Source organism: Molothrus ater, chromosome 5 (assembly GCF_012460135.2).
Source record: "Molothrus ater isolate BHLD 08-10-18 breed brown headed cowbird chromosome 5, BPBGC_Mater_1.1, whole genome shotgun sequence".
Lineage (NCBI taxonomy): Eukaryota > Metazoa > Chordata > Aves > Passeriformes > Icteridae > Molothrus > Molothrus ater.
This window is the reverse complement of record NC_050482.2, coordinates 47731009-47758997: the sequence shown is the minus strand read 5'-3', so window position 1 is coordinate 47758997 and position 27989 is coordinate 47731009. Positions and strand designations below refer to the sequence as shown.

At 44.2% G+C, this 27989-nt stretch overlaps 1 protein-coding gene across 2 annotated transcripts in view; it reads left to right on the top strand.

Moving 5' to 3' along the window:
- GRIN2B (glutamate ionotropic receptor NMDA type subunit 2B) overlaps positions 1 to 27106 on the top strand; it is a 207158-nt gene extending 180052 nt beyond the window's left edge. For both annotated transcript variants that reach the window (XM_036400362.2, XM_036400363.2), the window contains exons 11-14: positions 16125 to 16285; positions 19637 to 19824; positions 21610 to 21848; positions 23666 to 27106. In XM_036400362.2, coding sequence (XP_036256255.1) covers positions 16125 to 16285; positions 19637 to 19824; positions 21610 to 21848; positions 23666 to 25573 — 2496 coding nt within the window. In that variant the 3' untranslated portion in view covers positions 25574 to 27106. The remainder of the gene's footprint in view (positions 1 to 16124; positions 16286 to 19636; positions 19825 to 21609; positions 21849 to 23665) is intronic.
- Positions 27107 to 27989: the final 883 nt, after the last annotated feature.

The window sequence follows — 27989 nt, the reverse complement described above, 5'->3', positions numbered from 1 at the left end:
GCAGCCTTTTCCACAGAATAGGCTGCTCTACCCTCTCTTCCTTCCTTTCACAAGGAAAGTGGGCAGGTGTTTTCAGAGTCACATCATCAGAGCTTTAGACCCTAGTTTAAATAGCACAACTGTTCTTCATTGGTATTCAGTTGCACTTTTACATGTGTTAAGCACTTCAGGAATGAATTATAGACTGAACTGAACTGTGCTTGCATGATCCCAAACCACACCTTGAGTGTCAGCAAGAAACACATTAATGGAGCTTTGGAGACGATGTGTATAATGGCTGTAACCTGGTTTTTCAGGATTAAATCATTTGTTTTGGGTAGGAATGCTGGCCATTAGGCTAGCAAATATGATCTGTTAATTTATTCTGAAAACAAGTTCTGTCCATGGGGGTAAATCACTGTGCCTTTGATGATTTACTATTGCTTGCATTTGCAGTTATACTGTTGTTTTTCCAAGGTGTTTGGAGGCTTACCACAAGAAATCGTTTTGTGTTCAGACTGCATTTCAATGCCTTGTTTATCTGCACAGCATTTTGTCCATGCAGAGCATTTCCTTTGCTGGACTCTGAACACTTGAGGATTTGAGAAGATTGCTGATACATGCAGGGTAGCACTGTCTGGCTCGTGAGGGTGTTAATGCTTTGTGCACTCATTTACTTTTGTTTTCTGGTGAGGCTACTCACAAGGAATTGAGTATTGTAAGGCTCAATTTCCCATGCTGAGCTTGTTACTCAGTCACTGGGGCTGCTTAAGGGGTTATGCCACTGCAGGGCAGCCAAATAGCAACGGGTTGCACACATTGCTACTGGGGATAGCAGCAAGAGGGGGACTGCAAGTGTCAGTTGTGGCTGCTGGGTTGGTTGTAGTTACTGACTCTTGTGTCCATCATGACAGTCTAGAAATAATTTGTGGCCAGGCCTCCTGTGTATATGGTGTCCTGTTCAGCAGGCTGGAAATCCTGTGATGGATTAACCATAGGAGCTTTTCTTACTCATTTTATTGTTTGGTTTTTGGTTGGTTTTTTTTTTTTTTTTTCCTGGAATGAAACATGGCACAGAATAATACAATCCATGCAGAAGTGCTCCTGTTATTTGTTTTCATTTTGACCTCAATTTGTTTCACATTGTCTCCTCATTTGCAATGTGCTGTGTTGAGGATGGGGTGGAGGGGAAGATGCTTTCCTGTCAGGTGGAGATTGTTGCAGAGACTCCTTAGAAAGCTCTAACCTTCAGATTGAAAGATACTGTTCAAAACCAGCCAGCCCTATCAGAGGTAACATTAGTTTGTCATCATTAGGTTTTCAACTATCTGAGCTAAATGGGATAGTTTGTACCTGTGATCTATTGTTTCAGGCTGTGCCTAGGCTCATGGAGAGAACATGCTTTCATTCTCACGTTTTTGAAGATATTCTTCATAGCTGCGGAGATATGTGCATGAAATATCACTTGAAAGCAGTGACTCCTGGAACTTCACAGAGCCTTTGAATACAAATTTCTAGGCCTGTTTTAGTTGATTTCACTGTAGGGCCACCTGTGTGTATTGGATTGAGGCCATTTTTTTCTCATTTTTTTCTACTTCTCTGCCAATGTACCTGTATTTACTTTTGCTATGCTAAAGCATATGTGCTTTTTTCCTTGGGGAAGAGAAAGGCTATACTACATAGAGGATTGTGGTATGCCTCAAACATAGCTGCTAGTGCAAGCGCAATATTTGGGTAAGATTACAACCTACCAGAGCATCTGGAATCAAATTCAAATTGGCTGGTGAAACTGAAGGCCAACAGCTGCCTTTGGGCAATAAAGGCAGGTGGGACTAACTCCATCCAAAATAAAGTGAGTGAATGAGCTTGATCTACTGGGCTTATGGATTTTACTCTGTGAATATGCAAAGGGCCCTGTAGGATTTGTGAGCAGTCATCCAGACATTTGTCACAGATCCCCTGGTCTGGGAGGAATTCACTCTTCTGAATCTCATCTTTACCCTTTTCTGAAGCCTTCTTGCAACTCACTGACCCTCTCAGTGCACTGCTTGGCCAGGATGAAGGGCACAGCCACATCCAGGGCACATGGAGGTGCACTGTGTTCTACCTCACTTCTCTTGTCTGCTTAAAGCCAGTTTCAGACTTTCAAAAGAGGCAGTCACTGTTCAAAGCCAGGTGGGAAAGACTGTTTTCCAAGGGGAAAGATTGACGCTTCCAATCTCTTTTATCCCAAATGTATGATCTGGTGTCCACAGCAAAAGTCAGGCAGATTGGTCTCCTGGCCTTCTCCATCAGCTGGTAAGGGCACCTGTGTCCAGCACAAGGACTCAGCAGATGATGTAATCCAAGCCAATCGGCAAAGTGACAGTAACAAAATGATCTTGTTCGTACTTGCCTAGACCCAGATCTGCATGCAGACGTCTCTGTAGTTCGACAGTACCTGGGGAAGGTGTCCCACTGACACTGTAGAGCAGCCTAAATGCCAGATGTACTCACAAAATCCATTCCTGTACTTGGCTGGCGTGCACTTGCCAAGGTCAGACTGGCTACACTCCGCAACAGCAATCCTGAGCGTCTCCTTGGACCCTCTTCCTTAGGTTTTGCCTGGGAAGAACCACTGCAAGAGATGCCTACAGCTGCTGGCATGCCACTTCCCCAGAAAAGCAGACTGAAATGCTCTAGATGGCTCAGGATGGTGGATGTCTCTTGGATGATGTCTTGGCTGTGCCCCAGCATTTACTTCCTAATGGCATGCAATACAATGACTAAAGTCACACCCCCACTGTGGTTCTGTGGATGCTTGAGCATGTCTCTCTGAGCTGGGCTGGAGTGGATGCCTCTGTCCCAGGGTACCAGGTTGAACTGAGGGTGTCTGAAGGCTCCCTGTATGAATGTAGGGACCTCTGCCACTCTGTCCCAGGTGATGCTGACCTTGCTGAATGCCACCCTTTGAGCATAGCTGGCTCAAAACAGGTGCCAGAGTTGGTGCAGGAACCCACCTTATGATGGCTGTTAGTTCCCTCATGTTAACCTTGCGATCTGCTAAATCATACATCAAGCTTTAGCTCTTAACTCTGGGGCAGCCATGGGCAGTTTGAGGGGGGAGAAACCTGCTCCTGCCTGAGAGCAGCGCTGGCCTCGTCAGCTCTGCAGGAAAAGTCCTAATGTTGACAGCATCTCCTTTCCAGCTCCCTGGGCCCGTGGCACGCTGAACCACTTTGCTCCTGCGCAGGAGCCGAAGCAGCACCTTCCACCTCCACTGGTCCACCCTGTGCAGCAGAGGGGCTGGAGGTGGTCCTGGCAGGGGCAGTGCCACAGTGGCTGTGCCAGCTCCCAGCAAGCCCAGCTGGAGCATCTCTGCTCGTGCTGCTGGGCTGCATCCATCCAGGATCCACCTGGGGGCTGCTGCTGCTGCCCTGAGCCCTGCGAAAGCCCCGATGGTGAGAGGGCCTGTTGCAGAATATCAGTCAGCTCCTGGGTCTGGGTTTCATCTGAGTGCAATCAGAAGATATAACGCAATTTCCATTAGCGGGAGAGCCTCAGACACATTAGAGAAACAAGCGCCTGCGGTATTTTGGTCTGACGAAGGCAATAAATACAGGAAAGATTATATAAAATGAACTAATGTGTCAAGTAATCTAATAGCTATACGTAATTTCCATTCATATAAAGTAGTAATAGAATAAAAGCAAATGTGGACAGCCAGCAGGGCATTTAAATAAAGTGATTTAGAAGGCAGTAGGTTAATAATAATAAAAAAATAGTATCCTTTCCTGTAAATTAGTTGGAAATGCCAAAGAAGTTAATAAAGTATCAAAATGGTAATTTGTAATTGACATGAAAAGAAGAGAAATTGATTTCTGCATGCCTGCAAATTAATATAGATTGCTGAAATTTCACACGCATTTGACTTATTTGCTTTTCAAGATGTTAATGCAATGTTGAGACAAATGCAGCATGGGTCAGTTATTTTTTCAATAGATATGAGTTTATTTCTTTTCTTGAAAGGTAGGTTTTGAAGTTAAAACTGGGCAGTATTTTTATGAAAAAAAAACTTGAGGAGAGTAGAAGAAGGCAGATGGAATTTCTGATATTTTCCAAAATAGCTCATTTTAGTACACTTTATACAAAATTGATATTTCTGACATGTATTTTGACCTGTCATTTTCTAAAGGCACTACTCATAAAACTGACCTACATTTAAGGGGGAAAAAAGTGGAAAAAAGATTTCTTTTTTTTCTGTAACCAAGGAAGGGGACGGACAGAGATAATTGGAAGACAAAACAACATAGGTAGATCTGAGGTGAATGGAACATTTCAGGTTGATACAAAACAAAAGCCTCACTGAAAAACCTACAGAAAGACACTGAAAAACCTACAGAAAGAAAAGAATCTGCTCTTTTCTGGCAGTAATAGATGCTTGGCTGTGAAACTGAAAAATGAATTATTTCCCACATTGTACTTTGTGACACGTAAAATCGAAATTATACAAGGATCCCAGATATGCAAGGATCCCAGACTTAAGCGTGTGCTTAACTTTGTGCTCATGAGTGGTGACATTAAAGTCAATGGGCTATTATTCACATGATTGAAGTTAAATGCTTCCTCGAGCTTGCAGCTTTTGTACAACAAATACCTGTTCTGGAGAAGTCCAGGGAAAATGCAGAGCAGACACCTTCAGCTAGACGTTTTTTAAGGGGACTAAAGTGAGGGTCAGTCTTGTGCCTTGTGAGCTCTACAAGGGGAAGATTGTCTAACTGGATGATTTGGAGGCAGTACAAATCTTCCACAGGATTAAATATTTAGTGTTAACTGACATTTGTGGTACTTCCACACATTTCAGCAGGATACAAAGGAAGTTTTATGTGGCAGTGTCCAAAGCCAGAAAGTACGTCATCTTTCAACAGCAGAATGATTTTTATTGTCAGGACACCTTTGTGGAGATATGAGTTAGGCAGACAGAAGAAGGACCATGCCACTTCCAATCCTGTCCTCTTGTGATAAATCATAACCTTTTCCAAAATGCGTAAATATGATGCACCTTACTTGACAAAAAAACCTCCCCATAATAAAGAGGTTCTTGAATCTCCAGACCTTATGTCATGGGGTAGAGTTGAATTTCTTTCCACAGTGCTTCCCTAGCAGTACATCTCCCTCTAAATGAGTTGAACTGTGCCTTTTGCTTAAATATGACCTTTATCAATAACAGTGGTATCAACTACAGTGCTTAATAAAAGAAACACTGGTTCATAGTGAAGTGTAACAAACCCAGAGTGCTAATAGTCTGAAATATTATGGCTTAAAATCTGATTGTTTCTCTGCATGTCCTTGTAAATCATCAGGTGCTATAGTAAGAAGTATTTTAAAATATTATATAGTGTAGCTATATATTATGTGTAAACACACATAATGCATGTGTACTATGTGTAATTACATATTATGCTAAAAGTTTTTTATTAATAAATAGCTATTAAATAGCTACAGCTGATCATATGTTAGTAATAGATTTTTCTAATTTGTGACACATTTATTGTATACATAAATATAATCTTAGATAATTTTTTGCAGTTGCAGATGGGTGTGTTTATCATAGATTTTTAGACATTCTGCAGTCTTTGTATTGGGATAATTTTTATGCTTTCTGAGATCTTTGGAACAAACCTCTGTGCCTGTATGCTAAAATGTGATTCAGTAGATTTTAAGACTATAAATGTTTAAAGTCAGTGGGTCTTCAAACATGTTTTGTTTTCCCCCTGCTTCAGTCCTAGTTCTTTGTCATTCTCCCTCTTTTTCTTCATCTCAGCACTGTACAGTGCAGAGCAACAAGGAGGCTGCAGTGTGCTTTAGCCTTCACTTGGTCTCGCATGATTCTCTCTTTTTCTGTTCATCTGTAGGGACTTCCCTGGTATAAAAAATGACTGGGGGTTGAAGGGATCAAGGGCAGCCTTGCCAAGAAGGATTTGGGAGTGCAGGTGGACAAGAGGCTGGACACAACTCAGCAATGGCACTCACAGCACAGAAAGCCAATTGTATCCTGGGCTGCATCCAAAGGAGCATGGGCAGAGGATGAAGGAGGGGATTCTGCCCCTTTGCTCTGCACTGGTGAGACACCACCTGTAGTGCTGCATCCAGCTCTGAGGTGTTGTCTTCTGAACAAAAAGAACATGGACCTGCTAGAGTAAGTCCAGAGGAGGCCACCAAAATTATTAAAGGGATGGAGCATCTCTCCTTACAAGGAAAAGCTGAGAGAACTGGGATTGTCCAGCCTGGAAAAGGGAAGGCTTCAGGGTGACTTAATTGTGGCCTTCCACTAGCTGAAGGGAACATACAAGAAAGATGGAGAGAGACTTTCTAACAAGAGCATGTAATGACAGGACAATGGGTAAGGGCTTCAAACTGAAAGAGAATAGGTTTAAATTAAGTATTAGGGAAAAAATTCTTTGCTGTGATGGTGGTGATGCACTGGAAGGAGTGCCCAGAGAAGTTGGGGAACTGTTCAAAACAGGTTGGATGGGGCTCCAAGCGACTGGTCTAGTGAAAGGTGTCCCTGCCCATGGCATGAGAATTGGGGTTAGATTATCTTTAAAGTCCCTTCCACCCCATTCTATTATTTAATGACAGTAAAATCTTCTAATGGGACTATTTAGGATTTCTGAGAGTTAAAATGCAGTTTAGTTGGGAACTTAAGCAGGTATGATGAGAGGGGAGGGGATACTCAGAGTCAGACTGTCAGCTTAGTTCATCCTTGCTGGAAAGGAAGAAATGCAAACTCCTGGTTTTGTTGGAGGTACAGATGAGAGTTGTAGGATGAGGGACTTTGGGGATGGGGCCATGGCGTTGTCCTTAGCTTGCAGCTTTTGGATTTCCCCTCCACAGCACCCTGGCCTTTTCCAGGCCTTGGCCACCACTGACCCTTTCTTTTCATCTTCCTTTTCAGCAGCTTTTGGAGCTATCCCCTTTGGAGGGAGTGGTTAAATTTGGTTGCTTCTGTGCTAATTGCTTGGCAGTCTGGAAAAGCTGTCTTTGGAGAATTACGTAAGGGGGAGAGTGAGAGAGGGAAGTAAAGGATTGTCCTGCTTCTCACATCAGTATAAGTCAGGGGAGAGGAAAACAATGAATATTTTTATTTATTATTTATGTGGTGCCATAAATGTACTTGGCACTTTACAGTCAAATAAAAGACAATGGCCCTGCCACCAAAATTTGGCAGCCTGAGAGATGAGAGCTGGCCTCCTTCAGCTGAATGATCAGGGCTGAATTACTGGTGGGGAAGGGATGAGGAAGGGATGAGAGTATGAGATCTACAGGATTAAAAAAAAAAAACCAAAACAAAAAACCACAACAGCTGTATCCACACGCTTTCATACCTGATGCCTAGTGACCATGACATTTGGAGTTATATGCACATACATATACTTGATAAATATTTAGCAGATTGTATCTTTCCAGGCATTTTTACTTCACTGCATGCTTTACTTTACTTTATTGCCCTGCTTCTCCCAGGCCTTTGGCTACTCAAGGTCAAACATCCCCATTATCTGGGTGGCCCAGTAGACTTGTTTACTCCAGGTATAGCTCAGTGCCCCAGGACTCACATGGGAGTGATGTGGCTTTCCTTTCTCTGTCTTTCACTTGCAGGTAGGAGGCAGTTTTCATCAGAAGGTTAAAGGAAGGCATTATCTCCCAGCTCTGGGAAGGTGCTGCCCTGTCTGAAGTGCTCTGCTGTTTTGCTTTGCATCTCTGCCCTACAGATGTGCTTAAGAAATTGCACTAATGTAATTACTAAGCTTTTAAAATTGCTTGGATGAAAATTATGGCCCCTGTGAAGTCTTTTGGAGGTTTGCCAGGCTTGTGCAGGGTTTCACCCTGCTGCCCAGTGGATAGTACCCACATAATAGTAGGATGGCTACTCTTAGTATTCAGAAGACAGGAGGATCTGACCTTCCTTTGTTCATGAAAATGGGTGAAAAATGGAATTGCTTCCCCACCAAACTACATCCTCTGAATTTTTCAGAGTGTTTTGTAATTTGTTAACCAGCTGTCTCATGCGCAAACAAAGCAGATTTCAAATTCCCCTGTACTTAGCTGTCACTTCTCCTCTCAAGGTCTTTTTAATCAGTTAATTTTCTCCCTCTGAATGAACATCTACACTCCTAATGATATTAACATGAGTGTAGTAAGTGGCATCTTTCTGCCTCACAAATTTCTCTTTTGTGTTTGCCTGGGATTATTCAGTAGATACCCTTTGTCCCATTGTGTTTAGCTTCCAAGGAAGCTGACTTTCAAGAATTAGATACATGGCATGATTTGATGCTGGATAAACAGATGATCTCCATCCTCAACATGCATGCAACCAAAGTTAAGTGCACCGTAGCTATGATTTCATAGCACCCTTCATTGCAACAGCTATGACTGTGATACCATAGCTATGGTATGATACCATACATACAAACACTGCAGCTGTGCAAGCAGCTTTTGGCTCTGACTGGTGACGCTCAGTGATTCCACTGCAGATTTCTGGTCAAGCTTGAGGGACACCTAACAGTGACTTGAAGCCTATATACTGCCAAATGTGTCCTGAGGAATATTTAAGGCTTTAATATTACCTGTCAGGTGGAGAAACTTCACAGAGCCTGTGCAATGTTCACGCACTTGCCCCACCCAGAAGGCTGTGGTGTGCTGGTGGTGGGTGGGCTCTGTCTGTAGGTGATGTGGGATCCTGCAGTGGCCCCTCAGGCCTGGGTCAGCACAAAGGCAGCGTGGTGGCAGCAGGCACAAGCAGGTGTGTCCATGGAGGATGTGGGATCCCTGACATGCTGTCTGTTTGGGGTGATGCTGCTCTGCCCAGGGTGCAGGAGTGGAACAGAGCAGGTCTGTACATGGCAATCCAGCTTGCAAAGAGGCTACACGGTCCGACTGTGTGCACTGCTCTGGCAATAACTGCATGTGATGGAGGCTTCTTCCACCAATTGGATCTCTGCTTTCATCTCAGTTATTTTGCAAGGACAACTATTTTTAAAGTTGCTATATTTGAAGTCTTTTCTTTTGCTTTCACCTGCCCCCCCTCACCTCTGCATTGTCACCAGGTTGCTCTGTTCCCTTTCCTGACCCGCACATGTCCATTTTTCACCAACAGACATTCACAGATATTTTTCTTTCTTGTTTGTGGGTCTGACCCACACTACATCTTCCTTTAAAAGGGACTTTAATAGAATTCTTTGCCAACTTCACTGCAGTCAGCTGCACTAACTGATAACTCCTTTCTTGGACTTATCTAGAACAATTCATGGGTGAAAGCACTATGCAAAGCAAGACGGAGAATTTGAAACATCACTGGGTACTGAATAATAAGATAAACCACAAAGTCAAAGTCTGAGGGAGGACAGGGAAATTTTATGCCCTGCCACAATTGACATATTTGATTTGGTGCTGTTTGGTCCCCTTTTTTTTAGCTTCCTTTTTTTGTTTGTTTATGCATCAAGATGTTTTGTTTGACTAGCAAAGACAAGAAACTGGGGTTTCAGGAAGAGTTGATGTGGCAACTGGATTCAGAGCTGTGAGGAGTCCCAGCCACTGCTGAAGAGGCAGAGAATGTTATTGTGACAGAATGCAGGAGGGAACTAAAAAGAGCCAGGGTAAAAGGATGATCTGAAAACTCGTAGTCACTTGGAAATGGCTGAGAGTTCCACCTTGGAAATAAAAAATGTCTGTAATGTCAAAACTACATGACTGTGCACAGAGGAGAGGGATGCTTAAGGAATGAATCTCAAGAAGTATCTGTACAAGAGAGTCATTAATAATAGAGAATAAGCAGCACAGTCACTTTAGTCTGCTCTCCTCACAGACTTGTACCAGTGCTAAGATTTAGGTTTGCAGTATGATTTTCTGCCTATGCTGTTGGGCTGGCACAGCTAGTCCACTCCTAGCAGGGACGCAATTTTGTCAATTTTACAGTGCCTACAACACCAATCCACCAGCAGTAGCAAGTTCTGTGCTCAAAATCTGTAGAGCACCTCCTCTAGCAGGACAGGGGACTGGGAGCATGGGTTTGTGGATGTGCCTACGTGCACAATCCAAGCTGCAGAAAGAAGAGAATACAGTAAAAGCTCTGAAAATGGTGCTGGCAGTGTTGATTGACATTCCAGAAACAAACTGGTCACTACCTGAATGCAGATCAGGACAGAGTTGCAGCTTTGAAGAATTTGCAAGCTGAAAATGAAGGATCGACAAAACATGATATAATACAGAGAGGCCCTGAGAAGAGGAATAATAAGCATGAACTCTGATTAGCATTGTTTGTGTTGCCTTGCTGCAAGCTTTTTTAGTGTAATATTCTCTCAGCATCTTTGGGTTTTGATCAGATTGTTCTTGATATGGTGGAACCATCAAGATATGGTTCTTGATATGGGGATCAGATCTGTTCTTGATTGGTGAACATATATGTTCACCAACCAAAGGTAAGTCAAGGAAAGACCTACAGGATACAGCCAAAGGACAACAGCAAGAATGGTTGCAGGTCCACAGCTTGCAAAGAAAGACTAAAGAAACTGGGCTTCTTTAGCTGCAGTCAAAGAACATGGAGAAGCAGCAGCACAATGGTCTTCAAAAACATAAAATTCACCTTCAGAGAAGAAGAAACTATTTGGATTTCCCTGCCCACGGACAAGATAACAGAAAATATTGCAGTTGTATTTGCAGCTGGAAGACTTTAGTTCAGATACTTGGAAGAACTTTCCGGTAGTAAAGCTCTGGTGGGCAATGTCCAGGGAATGGAGGAGTCTCCAGCCATCTTCCGCAGTGGACTGGATTAAGAGCTGTCAGGAATGGTGATGCCCAGGAGAGACTCACTGGAGAGACAGAGGTGGAAGAGGCATCTTCTCAGGGTCAAATCCAGGTTTGGGATTCTGTGACATTGTTTATGGTGCAGCTTGAGGACAAAAATTATGTATTTTGGGGATAAGAATAAAACAAGCTTTTTCTCTTTGAGAGTTGTCCATTAGCTGTGATGGAATTTATTTCCTAGCTGAAAACAGAGGACACAGAAGGCAGCTATGGCAAGACATGCTGCTGTGGACATGTGTAACCTATCAGGACTTAAGTACAGGCATAGAGCTACCTCAGAGTTAGACCTGGAAACCACTGACCCACTCTTCAATTTTTAAGGTTCTGAAGGAAGCTCTTGTGCAAACAGCCTGGTTGGATTTTCAGGCAATGAAGAAAGGGGCAAGCTGACTGCAGTGACATACAGCTGAACCAGAACAAGAGGAGACAATCAAGGATGTTTGGGCAATGCAAAGAAGTTTTACATTAGGAGGGTGGTGGGCACTTCAGGCTTGTTGCTACCCATAGTGGTTGGCTCCCTGTGCTTTTGGTGGGAGATGCCCTGAGAGCTGAATGGCCCAGTGGCTAGATTCATTTGGGCTGATGTAGATGTCTAGGGCTATTTTAGGTGTACTGGAGTGTCCAAACTACCCTCAGGTGGTGGGCAAATTTGACACAGGGACTATGAGAGACCTGTTCCCAGGGTGAAATTCCCTAGGCATCTCAGCTTGGCACTTACTTTTGGGTAAATGAAGCGAGCTCAAAAGTATCTAACATGGGCTTAAGCTCTTTTGGACTTGCAGCTAGCAGAGGAGCTGAATTTGTGGCTCTCAGTTTGATGGGTCAGAGCTGTGGAGCTTCCTGTGGTAGAAAACTTTAACTGGTCATCAGGGCCTTACAGAGTGTAAGGAGCCCTCCCAGAGAAGCTGTATAAGGGTAAAGCACTACACCCACACACCCACACACCCACCCTTGCACCAAGTTCTGCCAGCTCATTATGTTATTCAGCAGTGCATTGATCTGGGCTTTTTTTCAGCAGTGTAAAAGTAGATCGGCTGATAAAAAAGAGACTCTTTGTAGCAAGAGCTTGCTGAGTTTGGGAAACTGCTTTCAATGCTATTGGCAAACACTTTACAGTGTAAACAGGGCCTACATGAGGCAGATAAATAAGTGCAGATGTGCTTTTCTGGATCCATTTGGTGATAGACAATATATTGAAAAAAAAATTCTCATCAAATTAATTGTCGCCAATTAGACATAACCCCTTCCCCTCATCTCTAAATCCCCTCCATTTGCTGCTGCATGAATGGGAAGAGCTCCTATCACCTGTTTCATTATGCAGATTGATATCTGAACATCTGAGAACAATGCTGCTTTCTGCACGGCACGGCTCCAAATTGCTAATGAAACAGCTCTGCCAGCCGAGCCACTTCAACCCGCTTTCACTGCCGCTGTCGACAGCTCTCGTGGAGAGATGGGGAGAGGAGTGGCAAAGGAGCTCTCCCCTCTGAATGTGCTAACAGCTTCCAGCCTGTGTGTTTATTGCTCTCCAGAGGAGGAAGATATCTGCTCTCTGACTCAGAGAGGTTACTTTTGCAAAGCCGAGGTCTGCTTTGCACTTAATGCTCCTTGATTTCAGTTTGTGGAGTGAGGGGTTGAAGAGGCAGGCAGCCACTGGGCTCTAAACATAGATATCTCATGTTCCAGAGCTACTGCAGCCCTTCAGGCATCCTCGGTGCCTGCTTTCCACCCCCATCTCTAGTATCCACCTTCACAACTGATGTGAAGCAAGGGGGACTTCTTTCAGGGGTAAGAGGATGTGCACACCACCTTGGGTACATAACAGGGGAGCATCTCCCAGCAGAGGTTCCATGGTGAATGAGTGGGAGGATGCAAGTGGGATACATCTCTGTCTGGGGCTCTTTGGGTGCAGGACTGCAGTGAGCTGAGCTGGTTCCTCACAGGCAGTCACCCCTTGAGGCAGGTAGAGCTGGGCAGCAGGACAGGTCTCCTGCTGCAGGCAAGTATAATGTGGGGCTCCTACAAATGTGGACCCTGTACAGCTGGTTCTCAGCAACTGGTGTAGTTGCGTATCTTCCCTTCCCCTATTACCACTGCATTTTTTTTTGCCAGAACCTCACAGGACTCCCCTTCGCAGATGCCTGGAGTGGAGTTGTTGTGACTTAAAGCTCTGACAGGAGAAATTTTTGCATTAAATAATGGGACAGTTCTCTAATTCTACATTCTGACCCTTTCTGTTCATATCTGTGGTTACGTCCTTTGTCAATGTTCACTGCAGCATTGAGATTATCTCTGCACAGGCTTTCTCCATGTAATGGCCCCTGCATTGTGCATCAGCTCCTCCCTCGTGTCTCAGACTCCCTACAGACCCGTCTGCCAAAGAGCCCTGCTTCCCTGGGGATGATACTTATGATCCAGGCTCACGGTCCCAGCCCCTGGGAGAAATCAAACAAGTGGCTTTCCTTACTGAACTCTTTGACAATCTGTCAATTAACTTTCCTCCTTACAGATCATCTCCAGTTCCTCCACACATTCCTCTACTGTGTTGGCAGAAAAGGACACACTCCTTCCCCATCTGTCCCATGAACTTCCTGGGAAGGCTCACACGTCTTCTTGTTCCCTCAGGATGAGCTGTGTGGGACAGAAGTTAGTTCAGAATGATGCAATAGTTTTTGACTCTGGAGACCTCACTGGAGATCCCTTCATCCTTGGGCTGAGCTGTGCCCACTTACTGCCAAGAAACACACATGGGGATTTTTGAACTGCTATCTCCTATCAGAAAGCTCCATGCATCTACGCTATTATTTCTCAAATAGGGAGAAGTAGCTGCTTATCTCTGGCTGCATGGACTGTGGAGTCAGCTGGACATTGGTTACTTTCAGCTTTGTAAACATTAAGCTAGGTTAGCTGGGGATCTGTGTTCCTCTTGGGCACTCAAGCTAAAACTGTCTGGTGTGGGCCCCATATGGATCCTTTCATATAATTTCCTGTCTTTCTGCTCACCAAGCTATTGCTGAAGAAGTGTGTGTGCATGTTGGTGTGTGGAGAGTTATTTGCATTTGAAGATCTGTTCTGACTAAGGAATCAGCAGGAGGTAAGGACTGGTGAGTGAATGAGTAGTATGTGAATTTGAAGAAGTCATCAACCTGACCTCTTTCTCTAGAAGTGTGCTTTTCCTGTAGCCAGAAACAGTAATTTCTTACAAGAGAAATGTTTTCATTTATTTATTGATTGCCCAGGAGATTCTGGAGCCTTTCACCTGTGGCTGCTATTATGGGCTCTGGAACAGTGTGGGAACAAAAGATAGTTCAGAGCTGGGATTATTTCCCTTCTCACAGGGAAATGCCTGCCTTTGTAATCCTTCTTACTCCAGTTTGTAGGCACCATGATGGAAGCAGACAAAAGTAGAGATTGTATGACTGGGAATGGAGGGTGGAAGTATAAAATGGACTTGCCAAAACTCAGCCACACAAATGCTGGTCAGGCCTGCCTGATGCTTCTCCTGTTGGCTGTACTCTGTCAGAGGGCTCTGTGGGAATGGGAATGTCCTGTATGCCTTTAAGGTGGGGTTCTGCAGCTTCTGGGAAGGCAAGTTGCCCATGCTGCAATCTTCTGGTTTAGCATGTCAGGGGAGAGACTGTGTTTCTTTGTGTCTGGCATGGCAGTGCCCTCCTTGTGATGGGTCCCCTAGGCTGCTGCTTTAATCAGCTTAGTAAAAAAGAATAATTTTAGCATGCTGCGGTGATTTTTCTCCCATCAAAGTTTGCTTTCATTACAGTCTTTGATAGCTGCGAGTTTTCTTCCTCCCTAGAGGGTGTGACCGAGTTCTAAGAGACACCTTACAGTCTGTTTTATGCTGTGTGAAACTTCTGTTTTGTTGGTGATGCACTAGCCTGAGTTCAGAAAAACAGCCCCAATGTTTTTTATTGGCTTAAAGCAGTAGGACACGTGTTCTCTCTCCCACACTCACATGCGCATGCAAGTTAGCCCCTTTTGCCATCCTAACTGGAGATGAGTTGGCTGATACACAGAAACAAGTGAGCAGTGTGTAATCTACCCACAGACCCAGCTTCTAGCTGTCCTCATGGCTGAGATGTGAACAAGACACACTGCTGTGGGGGCTCTGGCCTCCTCAGCTGAGCTGACCAAGTTCCAAAATGGCTTTAAGTAGAGCTTAAGAACAAGGCTCATCTGCACGTGTTTTAAGCTAGAACTATCTGTGGATTGCAGGCCTGTAGAAGGTGGCAGTGCATGATTGCACGTATTCATGAACCAGGTGCCCTCCCTCTCTTAAATGGTTTTGGTGTGACCATTAGCCTGTTGTCTAACAACAGCCTGTGCTTCTCAGGATCATAGAAATACACAGTCACATTTGGGACCCAAGAAATAACACCAGGCAAGCTACTGCTTGATATATCCAGAGAGGAGGAGGCTTCCTTCCATTTAACCTACCTTTGCATCTTTTTCTTTACTGCTTATTCAGTTCCTAGTTTATAATTCTGTGCTCCTTCTCATCTGCTGGTTCTAGGGGTTTTAAGCAGTCTTGATAATTGACAGTCTAAATTTTACTCCTCATAAAATCCCAGAGATCATTGATTATGACTTGAGTTAAGCAAGTGGCATATAAAATCTCAGGGGCTTTCAGCCGTGGGGGAATGATATGATGAATGTATTTCTTGTGAGCAGCAAAAGCTTTGGAGTGTTCTGCCAGCTCTGTTCTGGGCATCAAATGTAACTAGTAACTTGCAGCCACTAACAGCATTTTATTTGGGACATTTGCCCAAAACTTTGAAAGCTAATAATTTGTTTGGTGAAGTGGGTGTGAGGTGTGCTGAGAGGCATCTCTGCTCATTAATTACTTTTCTATCTCTGTCAGGACCAGGAAGTGTAAAGGCATCCGCAGAGCTGAAAAAGATACTTCTTGGGAACTAAATGACAGTTGTGGATAAAAAGCACATCACATAGATTTTATTGGAAACCGTTTCTTGACTGTGTTCCAGCACCACTGTTACATTTTCCCTTTCCTTTTTGCTTTTATCTAACCTCCTACTTAATCTCTGATCACTGACTATTTCATGCACTTAATCCAGAGTAGAGAAAAAGAACAACTTGCTCAGATTTACTTCTTAGGTCTTTGGCATTAATAGGAGATATTCATGTTTGAAAACAATAAAATATCTTTTCAATTATGTTTTCTACATGATAGTAAAATAAAATCAGATCAACCTTCTGATGTTCTTCCAACCAGATGACTGCTTCCATCTGAAAGACTGTGAGAAATATTCCTTTTTCTGTCTCTTCAGTTCCAGAAACCAAATGACTTCTCACCCCCTTTCCGCTTCGGGACAGTTCCCAACGGCAGCACGGAAAGGAACATCCGCAACAACTACCCTGAAATGCACAGCTACATGGTGAAGTTCAATCAGAGGGGCGTGGACGATGCTCTGTTCTCGCTGAAGACTGGGTGAGGCTTTCTTGCATGCTTACTCACCACAGAAACCTGACTTTTTGCATGCTTGTCTGGAAAATTTAAGTTTTAGGGTTTGAAAAATGAGCCTCGATTGTCATTCCATGGTTAAAAGTATAGCAAGACCACACACAGCACAGGAGCACAGGAGAGTGACTCTGTGGTTCTTTTTACCAGGTTTTTCTATTGATATCTGTATAAAAGTTTCTTGGTTTGCTGTGTTTATAAGAATTAAAAGAAAAAAAAAAGGAAAAGGAGGCTCTCCTGTATCCCTGTGTGCATAATCCATGTGTGTGTTGGTCCCCGAGACCTTGCTTCATCGAGATGTTTCATGCTGATGGGTTTTTATGCATACAGAAGAAAAGCTCACAGGTCTCTGTGGACAAAGTTTTTCTCTGAGCACTTACATTGTCATCTGGAAATTCCTTTGTTTTCCCTCCTTCTGTGTATAAAAGATTATGTTAATCAGGAAGCTGTCAGACTAATCCCACCCCAGTGTATCACCAGCTAATACTGTATAATGGAAGGTAGGTTTGAAGCAAATAGTTTGGAAGTAGCCTACTCTCTGGAATATTTTAGTATCTAGGGCTAAACAAAACATTATTTGAATAATATGGAAGTATAAAAATGTAAGCATTTCCTTGGGTAATTTTGGAGACATGGGAAAAATCGTTAGCAAAAAGCATGCTTGAATAGCTCATCCTATTTTAATAACAGTGAATCTGCAAAGGACCTAACTCAAAATGACATTTTGCAAGCCTTTGTCCTTTGTAATTAAAGACCTGCTCTCAGAACTGACCATTTTGGTTGTCAGAGCCCAGCCACAGTGAATAAAAAACATTTTTGCTTACACTCATGTTGTACTCTTAGGAGAAAGTTCATTTCAAAGCACAAATTAAGATGTTTAGCCAATTTAATTACTAGATTGACTGAATATTCCTAAACCTGTTTGCCAGGTTCAAAGGCCCGCAGCCCATTACAAATGGCTGTACCATAGTTGGATGTCATCCTGGGAAGGTACATTTGCCAGGACAGTCATCATTCAGGAAATAAATATGCACTGTCCTGGAAATATATGGATGAGATAGAGGTCATCACTTGTGATAGATGTCATCCTGGCTTCATATTCACCCTTGGACAGACTTCCTCACAGATAAGCACTTGAACTGAGATAATCACCATACTGTAAATATATGTGCAGGAGGTGTGTTGTAAACACAGTATGCGAGAGATAATGTGCAACTGGAAGATCTTAGGATTTATCAGAAAATGTTTCATTTCAGATCTAGTGGGAGGATTTACTCATCTGCTGTCTTTGGGTTTGTGGAAGATGCAGCTTCCTGAGACTGTACCCCACATCCAAATCAATTTGTTGTAGTGTGAAAAGGCTCTCATCACACCATTGTGCTCTCTACACAGTCCATAATGGGGATTTCTTGTGTTGAAACAGAATTTTTGTTGTGATTTTCAGCTAAAAATTCTTTAACAAAGACCAATTCAACAGGGTAAACTATAAAGCTGCTCTTGTGGCCAGTTGACATTGGTAAAGATCTGGTAGTACTTTTCACAGTAACTGAGGGGTTAAACATAATGTCCTGACTGTATTTGATTTGAAAAATAAATCGTTGTTCTCAGCTAAGTCATGCCAGTATTTGAATTGGAGAAAATATTTTCCTTACTTCAATCCCTACTTTGCTGTCTAATATTGATACATTTTATAAGGCATTTTAGATTCTTTTGAGATGAAAGGCAGTAGAGAAATATAAGCTATTCTTAAGGATATAGATCCCCTTGACTTCCTCTTCATTCACCTTTATCTTGCAGTATGTGTGTATTCCAAATTTCCTTTAAGATCAGAAATGATGATTAGCACATAGTCAGAAAAAAAATAGACGATCCTCATTTAACCCAGATTCACCTGTAAGACAGCTTTAAGCTTAGATTTTAATCTAACTATGCTGAAAGTGAAGATGACACCTGAAGGATGGGATACCATCCAGAGGGACCTGGACAGGCTCAGGAAGTGGGCACATGGGGATTTAATGAGATTTAACAAGACCCAGAGCAAGGTGCTGCACCTTGGGTTGGGGCAACCCCTGGTATCAACACCAGCTGGGGCATGAAGGGATCAAGGGCAGCCTTGCCAAGAAGGATTTGGGAGTGCAGGTAGACAAGAGGCTGGACACGACTCAGCAATGGCACTCACAGCACAGAAAGCCAATTGTATCCTGGGCTGCATCCAAAGGAGCATGGGCAGCAGGATGAAGGAGGGGATTCTGCCCCTTTGCTCTGCACTGGGTGAGACACCACCTGTAGTGCTGCATCCAGCTCTGAGGTCTCCAGCATAGGAAGGACATGGACCTGCTGGAGCAAGTCCAGAGGAAGCCACCAAGATGATTAAAAGGATAGAGCACATCTCCTTACAAGGAAAAGCTGAGAGAATTGGGATTGTTCAGAAGAGAAGACTTTAGGGTGACCTTCCTGAAGGGAGCCTACAAGAGAGCTGGATTAATTAATGCATGTACTGACTGGACAAGGGGGAATGCTTTCAATCTGAAAGATTAGATATTAGGAAAAAAAATCTTTTGCATGATGGTGGTGAGGCACTTTACTGTGAGGTGATGAAGTTGTGGATGCCCCATCCCTAGGAGTGTTTGAGGCCAGGCTGGATAGGGCTCTGAGCAACCTCATCTAGTGGAAGGTGTTCCTGCTTATGTCATGGGGTGTTGTATTGCACTAAATAGTTCATTTAGTTGGTTGTTTTGCACTGGGAATTTTGTACTGAGTGTGGTATGTCATTAGATTATTCCCCCTTCCTCATCCCATGGTTTCTCCCCATGCACTCCTTTCTACACCCCTGGCCCCATGGATCCCCTCCCCTCGCCCCTCCCCAATGGCATCCCATTGGCCACGGTCCTCTTTCCCCGTCCCCTTTCCCCTGGGGGATAAAACCCCACTGCAGGTAAAGGTTCGGCCTCTTTCCTGCCTGGGGCGTCGCTGTGGCCAGCAGTGTCCCATCCCAAGCCAATAAACAGGACACTCGCTTCCACATGGGAAGAGCCTTCTCGTCTTTTATCTTCAGTCCATGCAGGTCCGTGTGGGCTTGGGCTCCAGCTAGCCGGACTGGACCCATACAAAGCCCAGAGAACCGCGGATTATTGCAGTGGGGGTTGGTACTAAGAGGTCTTTAAGATCCTTTCCAACAAAACCTTTCTATGATTCTACATGACATATTGCAGTCCATCTTAAAGAGGTTAATTTCTTGCTTAGCTTCCTAAAACCACCTTTGATTTCATGCAGATGTTATGTTTTCTGTACTATACCCTCTTGTTTCTTGCCTCTGTGCAGGAAGTTGGATGCTTTCATTTATGATGCAGCAGTGCTAAACTACATGGCTGGCAGAGATGAAGGCTGCAAGCTGGTGACAATTGGGAGTGGGAAAGTGTTTGCCTCCACTGGCTATGGCATTGCCATCCAGAAGGACTCAGGCTGGAAGCGCCAGGTTGATCTGGCGATTCTACAGCTTTTTGGAGATGGTAAGTGACAAGAAAGAGAAGTGCTGGAATTTTCCTAAGAAATACTGAGTTTTGCATGGTAAGAAATGGAAGCTTCTAGCTCTGGTGCTTCAGATGTGAGTTGAGAACATGGAATTATTAATGGAGTTTTTTTAGAGGCAACACACCAAAAATGCGAGAATTTCACGTCTTTCTTGTTATTGATGCAGGGTAGCAGTATCATCAAAAGCCTTTAGTGCCAAAAGCACTAAAGTTTTCATAGAACAAGATCAGATGTATGTTTGAAAAATATCTTATGTGCAAAATATCTTGTAAAAACAAGAACTCTGGTGTGAATTTTTCACTAGCTTTGAGGTTTTGCCATGACCAAACCCACTAATTATACTGGACTGTCTGTGGTTATTCCATACTTTATAGCTCTAGACAGGATCAATTCATGCAGAGCTAACTGAATTGATAAATATTTCTGGATGAAAGAGCTAAATCAGATTTTCCAAAACCTAAAAATAGCCCAAAACAAAATTAAAAAAAAAAAAAAGAAAAACTTGAGACTCAGAAGCATATTTTGGAATGAGTTTTTAATTAGAACATTATAGTTACATAGTTCACTTCTTAATTTACAGAGAAAATGCTAGTATTAAGAAAGACTGTTCATGGGAAAATAAATTCCTTCTTAGCAAGTATTTTCCTGTCTTTCCATTTCACATTACATTTTCCTGTGTCCTTTTTTTATGAATAAATAAAATTCACAGGTTATTTTATTTATAAGTATTCTTTTTCTCCCCTGAAATCTGAAAATAACATACAGTACTATAAATATGGAAAAAACATAACTTGGACATACTTCAGAAAATAGGCCACGTGACAGAGAGATTGTTCTGTTTCTTAAAAATACTAGTATGTATTATTGCAGAGAGGGACATAAGTTCTCCACAAAGCTTCAAAGACTCTGTTATGACACTTCTTAAATGTAATGATTTTTCTCCCCTGCCACTGGACTGGAGATTGAAAATGTGAAAAATAAACTTTTTAAAAACATGAAACAATTTGTCATCCTGCAAAATTAGTTTGTTCCGAATGTCCCAATATTTGTGCATGTGTGTGTGTGTTTACCTCTCTCTCACCCCTCATGAAAGCACCATAACTGTAGTAAGTGGTGTATGAAATTAGAGTACAGAACATTTGCTCATAGCTGATACGAATTACTAAAATTTTTGATTGGTCAAAGCCCTTGTAAGTGTTGAATTTGGACAAAATTGAAGGGAAGAAAAACAAGTAAAAATACTCAAATGTTTTTTGGAACATTGCACTTGGTTTTAATGAGCTATGGATATGATGGAAACAAAAATTGATGGAAAAAAATCAATATTTTGATTCCGAGTTGGAAACATACAATGTTTTCATCTAGACATGATTAATTTTTGTCTACCACTATCAGTCACTAATTTTTCCCTTCATTGACTTAATGAAAGTGGAAGTTTTTGAGGCCAGGTCTTCAGTCATGTGGTGAACAACTGTTTCAGGATCTCAGTGTAGACATCCAGCAAGCATCATAGCTGTGTCCTGTGGTACAGCTTGTTATGGCTACCATCAGCTTTGGAAAAATCCTGTTGACTTGCCTGTGACAAATGGCACTTGCCCACATCAGAAGGGCAGTCAGGATATTTTATGGATATTGGAGATGTGGAAAAAGAACGTGAAGACTGGAAATTATGTTAGATCTTGCTTTCAGTATGCCCCAGTTTGAGCTCTTCAGCCATTGCAGGATTATCCTACCTGTTTCTTTCCTCCTGTCTGTCATTCTAGGGGAGATGGAAGAGCTGGAAGCTCTCTGGCTTACTGGCATTTGTCACAATGAGAAGAATGAGGTTATGAGCAGCCAGCTGGATATAGATAACATGGCAGGTGTCTTCTACATGTTGGGAGCAGCCATGGCCCTCAGTCTCATCACCTTCATCTGTGAGCATCTCTTCTACTGGCAATTCCGCCACTGCTTCATGGGTGTCTGCTCTGGCAAGCCTGGTGTGGTCTTCTCCATCAGCAGGGTGAGTGCCATTAACTGTCAGGGACAAACAGAGGCTTTATTTACACAGTCCTAGGTACTGGAGATGGGAATATCCACCAAGACTGTCTAATACACAGGTGGCAGTCTGCACAGTGTCATCTTTGCACTGTTAACGTTGCAAAAACATGTTAGTTCTTTTCTGTGACATGTCTGGTGTCTGCTGGATTATGGTAAAGGAAATGGAAATTTCACATGGAGATGAAAACACAGGAAAAGACAAGTTAACTGTTACTGTTTGCTCCTCCAAAGTGAGTTGGGAGTTGTAATCAAGTAATGATGGATGGCATGATTAGAAATTCAAGAGTTTTACATTGTCCTCTAAATTACAGCTTTTCAGCTGACCTTTTGTTAACTAGAAGTGTGCCTTCATTGACAGTCAAAGTCCTTAACCGAAAGCTATGCCCTGAACTATGCAGAAATCTTTTTACAGAGGATGACCACATAAACTTAGCAATTGCTTTATGCAAATCTGCCTTAGGGTACAACATTTACATTTAAAACAGATTCTAGCCATTTCTGAGTCATCTTCTACTATTAGTGTTGCTAGAAGTATCCCGTTTGGAGCTTTATTTTCCTTCTTTCAAGCCACTGGTCCATTCTCCTGATCCATTCTGAAGTGGGGTCAAACCTTGGCATTTTTTAGCTCAGCATCGGATGTAGCAGAAGTTACTTTGATTGTACAAGGAGTATATAATTGCTGCATAACGTATTCAAGAGAAATGACAAAGCCATTAGAATGCAAGGGCTCAGCCTCTCTTCTATATTGTTAGTTTCTTATGTGGTTTAGTCTGGAGATGAGATGGGGCATTGTGTTTGGTGACCCTAAGCTAAGAATAGATTATTTCATTCTGTGGTTATCTGTTAGACCTGGGCCAGGCTGGTGAAAGGTCTGAAAAGTGTTCATCATCTGCTAGCTGCTGAGAAACCATGATAACATGATGTGATGGTGTCCGTTTCACAATTGACATTAATCATCAGGCACCACTTGGAAGGTCAGGGAATAAAGGAGCCCCTTTTGTTCTGTTCCTAGGGATAGCCCTTGCAAACAGTCATGGGTGAAATGAGCTTGTGGAGAACGTGGAGAAATTGGGCCTTTCTGTTATCTGATTTGAGGCTGAATAGAGGACTTCGGCTTTCAGGGGTGTCAATTTAGAGCCTGTTATCACTGTTAAATTTGACAGAATGCAATTAAGAATTCTGTTGTACCTCAGTCAACCACATGCAAAGTACCTAAATACCTATCCTAGAGTTCTGCTCTTTCTCTGTTTCCTTCTCTAATCTGTACTGGTGATAAAGGTAGCTAAGTTTATGACAAATGAAGCTGTTCCCTTTTAAGATAGCTTCTGTCTTGTTGATTCACTGATGCCCAGATGATTTTCAGGGGCCAAAACAGATTTTCATCCTCTCATCCCCACAGAATCATTTGTCTTGATTCTTTTATTCCCAAGGATATTATTGTCCCCATTTGCAATTCTGTGTTATACCTCCTAGATTTGACTAACTCTCACAGATGCAAGCAGGCATTTCTGCATCCTGGAGATACAACTTGAAACAAAGCAGAGGAAGAGGAATGGAGGGAAAAGAAAAATGTGAGGGCCAAGAAACAGGGTCAGAACAGCAAGGATGGGTACAGCAGATCTGATTTCATTTGATTTGATTGTGCTTCACGATGGAAGGCAGATAGGCCCTACTATCCTACAGGAACAGACTCTTGATGCACAGGGTGCTTGTCAGTTCAGGTCCCCCTCTGTGTATTCTTTGGAGGACTGCTCACCTCCTTTCTTTCTCTCATTTCAGGGTATCTACAGCTGCATCCATGGCGTGGCCATTGAAGAACGCCAGTCAGCAATGAACTCCCCCACAGCAACTATGAACAACACTCATTCCAACATCCTCCGCCTGCTTCGGACAGCCAAGAACATGGCCAACCTGTCAGGGGTCAATGGCTCACCACAGAGTGCCCTGGACTTTATCCGCCGCGAGTCATCCGTCTACGACATCTCTGAGCACCGCCGCAGCTTCACCCACTCAGACTGCAAATCCTACAACAACCCCCCCTGTGAGGAGAACCTCTTTAGTGACTACATTAGTGAGGTGGAAAGGACCTTTGGCAATCTCCAGCTGAAGGACAGCAATGTGTATCAGGACCACTACCACCACCACCACCGCCCCCATAGCATTGGCAGCACCAGCTCCATTGATGGGCTCTATGACTGTGACAACCCGCCCTTCAACGCCCAGTCGCGCTCCATCGGGAAGAAGCCCCTGGACCTGGGCTTACCCCCTGCCAAGCACAGCCAGCTGGGTGACCTTTATGGCAAGTTCTCCTTCAAGAGTGACCGCTACGGGGGCAGTGGGACCCACGATGACCTGATCCGCTCAGACGTCTCTGACATTTCCACTCACACGGTCACCTATGGCAACATTGAGGGCAATGCAGCCAAGAGGCGGAAGCAGCAGTACAAGGACAGCCTGAAGAAGCGCCCAGCCTCTGCCAAGTCTCGGAGGGAATTTGATGAGATAGAGCTGGCCTACCGCCGGCGCCCACCCCGCTCACCTGACCACAAGCGCTACTTCAGGGACAAGGAAGGGCTGCGGGACTTCTACCTTGACCAGTTTCGGACCAAGGAGAACTCACCGCACTGGGAGCACGTGGACCTGACGGATATCTACAAAGAACGGGGAGATGACTTTAAGCGTGACACGGGAGGAGGAGGGGGTGGATCCTGCACTAACAGGGCCCATCACAAGCACGGCTCAGGCGAGTTTGGTGGAAGCAATGAGCACAAGCATAGCGTTGTGAGCGGGGTCCCAGCGCCATGGGAGAAGAACCTGACCAATCTAGACTGGGAGGACCGGAGCGGGGCTAATTTCTGCCGCAGTTGCCCTTCTAAGCTGCACAACTACACGCCATCAACGGTGGGGCAGAACTCCACCCGCCAGGCCTGCATCCGCTGTGAGGCTTGTAAGAAAGCAGGCAACCTGTACGACATCAGTGAGGACAACTCCCTCCAAGAGCTGGACCAGCCGCCTGCCCCTGTGCCCGTGGCCACCAGTGCCACCTCCTCCTCCAAATATCCTCAGAGCCCTTCCAATTCTGCCTCTAAGGTGCAGAAGAAGAACCGCAACAAACTCCGCCGGCAGCACTCCTATGACACCTTTGTGGACCTGCAGAAGGATGACTCGGCCCTGGCCCCCCGCAGCGTCAGCCTCAAGGACAAGGGCCGCTTTTTGGAGGGGAGCCCCTACGCCCACATGTTTGAGATGCCAGCCAGTGAGACCACCTTTGCCAACAACAAGTCCTCAGTGCCCGCCACCAGCTACCACCACCACAACAACCCCGGCAGCAGTGGGGGCTACATGCTCAGCAAGTCGCTCTACCCCGACCGGGTCACCCAAAACCCTTTCATCCCCACTTTTGGGGATGACCAATGCTTGCTCCACGGCAGCAAATCTTATTTCTTCAGGCAGCCTGTGGTGGCAGGAGGGCCCAAAGCCAGGCCAGACTTCCGAGCCATTGTCACCACCAACAAGCCGGTGGTCTCAGCCCTTCATGGGGCTGTGCCAGCCCGTTTCCAGAAGGACATCTGTATAGGGAACCAGTCCAACCCCTGTGTGCCTAACAACAAAAACCCCAGGGCTTTCAATGGCTCCAGCAACGGGCATGTTTATGAGAAACTCTCCAGTATTGAGTCTGACGTTTGAGTGAGAGGGGAAGAGTGCGGGGAGGGACTGGGGATGTATGTGGAGCATGGGAGGGTGGGGTGGGATCAATCCCATCAGCTACTCTTCTGAGTCGTCCTTAGTTTGTGGGATACTGGAGTTGTGAGTAGTGCAGCACTGGTGACAAGTGCCACCTCTTTGGTTTCCCCTCCTCCTCCTCCTTTCCCAAGCCTCCCGTTTTATCTCTTTTTCCATGTTCTCGCTCCTCCCATTCTCCTCCATTCCTGGCCATTGCACTTTACAGTGATGTCAGAGTTGGATATCGTTGCTCATGGTTTCAGGAAGCAGAGAAAAAGGCAGGGAAGGGGTGGGCTGAGGAGAAGCAGCAGTGACTTTAGTGTTCACTTCTGCTGGCTCTCAGCAGGGAAAGGCATGTGCGCACACGTCTCTGTGTGTGTGTGTGACAGGAAGAGGCAGCAGCAGCAGTGTAATGGACACACAGGAAAATGTGCTTGCTCAGGCAACTGTTCCTAAAACTGCCTAGAAAAGAGTGGTGTTTGACGTGGAGAAAGCGAAGGGAGAATAACAACACTAACTTGATGATGCACTTACATGTTAGGTATATTGAGGTTCTTGTTACATTATTTTGTGAAGACTATGGGGGTTTAGGGCTGAAATATATATATATATATATATATTTGCGTATATGCTGAGAAATTTTACGCTAAAATTTTGAATTGTCTGCTGGGGGGTGTGGAGGGAGGGAGGGAAGATTTGTCTGCAGGTCAGGCTAGTGGTTTCACTATGGCTATTAGAGCCATTGAATCTATGGCAGACCAGTGGGAGAGAGAGAAAAGAAGTGGAGTAGGAGTTTGAGCCTCCCTGACTCCAGGGTTGGTTTCCCAAACTTAGACAAAAGATGCTGGTTTGCACAGAAATAAGAAGGATTTGAGGAAAGAGGAACAGGGTTGGTTCGTTAGCTGTGAGCTGCTCACTAGTTCTGACATTCTTCAAGAGTGGGAGCAGTATATAGTATGGGTTTGCCTATCTGCGAGTATCTACAATAACTTTATACTTGAAATGTCTATGAAGAAGGCAAAATAAACCCAGTATCCTATGAGGTGTCTGGAGAACAAACACAGTAGAACAGAGCTTAAGAGTAGGGAAAGGTGGGGAGTTTTTTCACTGTCACTTCAGGGGACACCAAACCCATTTTGGCATGTCCTTTCAGCAAGGACGGGAGAGAAAGAAGGAGCTTAATCCTTCTGCTCTCTCTACACTTGGCCAGCAGGTTGGAAGAAAAAGAATAGGGTGCCCTCTGCCAATGGTGGAAAGGAAAAAAGAAATGCCATAGAAGGGTGAGTGTGGTGGTGGTAGTGGTGCTGGTGGACTGTTTCAATGCCTCCTTGCACATGTGAAAATGGGAGGAGGGTGTATGCACCCATTGGAAATACATGTGTATATTTACTATTGAATGTACAGAGGAAGTACACAGCTTGTCTTCCTGGGAAGGGATGTGCTTGAATAAATGCCAGAGAGCACAGAAACTTGTGCTGAAGACTGAAGATGTACAAAGCTGAGATGTGCGTGTACGTGTGTGTGTGCCTCTGTGTGAAAGAGAGAGATACTAGCACAGGTGTAAAGCTGGAATAGCCTAGGGTTTCCCATCCCTGCAGTTGTAGTGACAGCTTTCCTGGTGCACTTAGTATCAATAAGAGTGTTTTTTCTTTTCATTGTATCATTTTAGATGCAAGCTAAACTAAAGGAAAAGGAGCAATGGTAGGAATGAGAAGCTGAACACACCTTTCATATGTCATCTATCTCCAGAGGTGGGGGTGTGGACCGACCTCTCCCATCCTGAGAGATATGGCAAAGCCTCTATGGCTTATCCTGGGTCTGTCCCAGTGTCTCAATCACCATGGCTCACCAGGTGAAGGGTTGAGAGAGTCCTGTGCTGAGGGCATGGGGACACTGCTGAGGATTGACTCTGAAGGGAGATGGCAGCCCTGTCTTTATGAGCCACATTTCTTGAGCTGAAAGCCACCTCTCTCACATTCCTCACTACACCATGGTTGATTTTATCTTATCGTTCTCTTTTTAAGCCAACAGAAGGCCTTTTATTTATTTACCTATTTATTTTATTTATTTTTTAAGCTGAGGCAGGGGGGAGGGTGGGATTTTCCTGTAAAGTCAAAGTGTGTGAGAAGAGGGTGGGCAGGGTTGGTGAGGGGAATATTTTCTTATATTTCACAGAGGAAATTAAGGAGAAAAGAGGGGAAGAGTCTTTGTGATGCCAACCCTAGTCTCTGGGGTAAGGGCACTTCTTACTCTTTCTCTCTTCTCTCATTACAAGAACAAAAAGGAAAAGAGTAAAAAAAGAAACCAAACAAATTAATAGAGCGATCTGCAATCCAGAACACACGGCAGCTTGTCAGACACCTCTGATAGCGGCCACCAA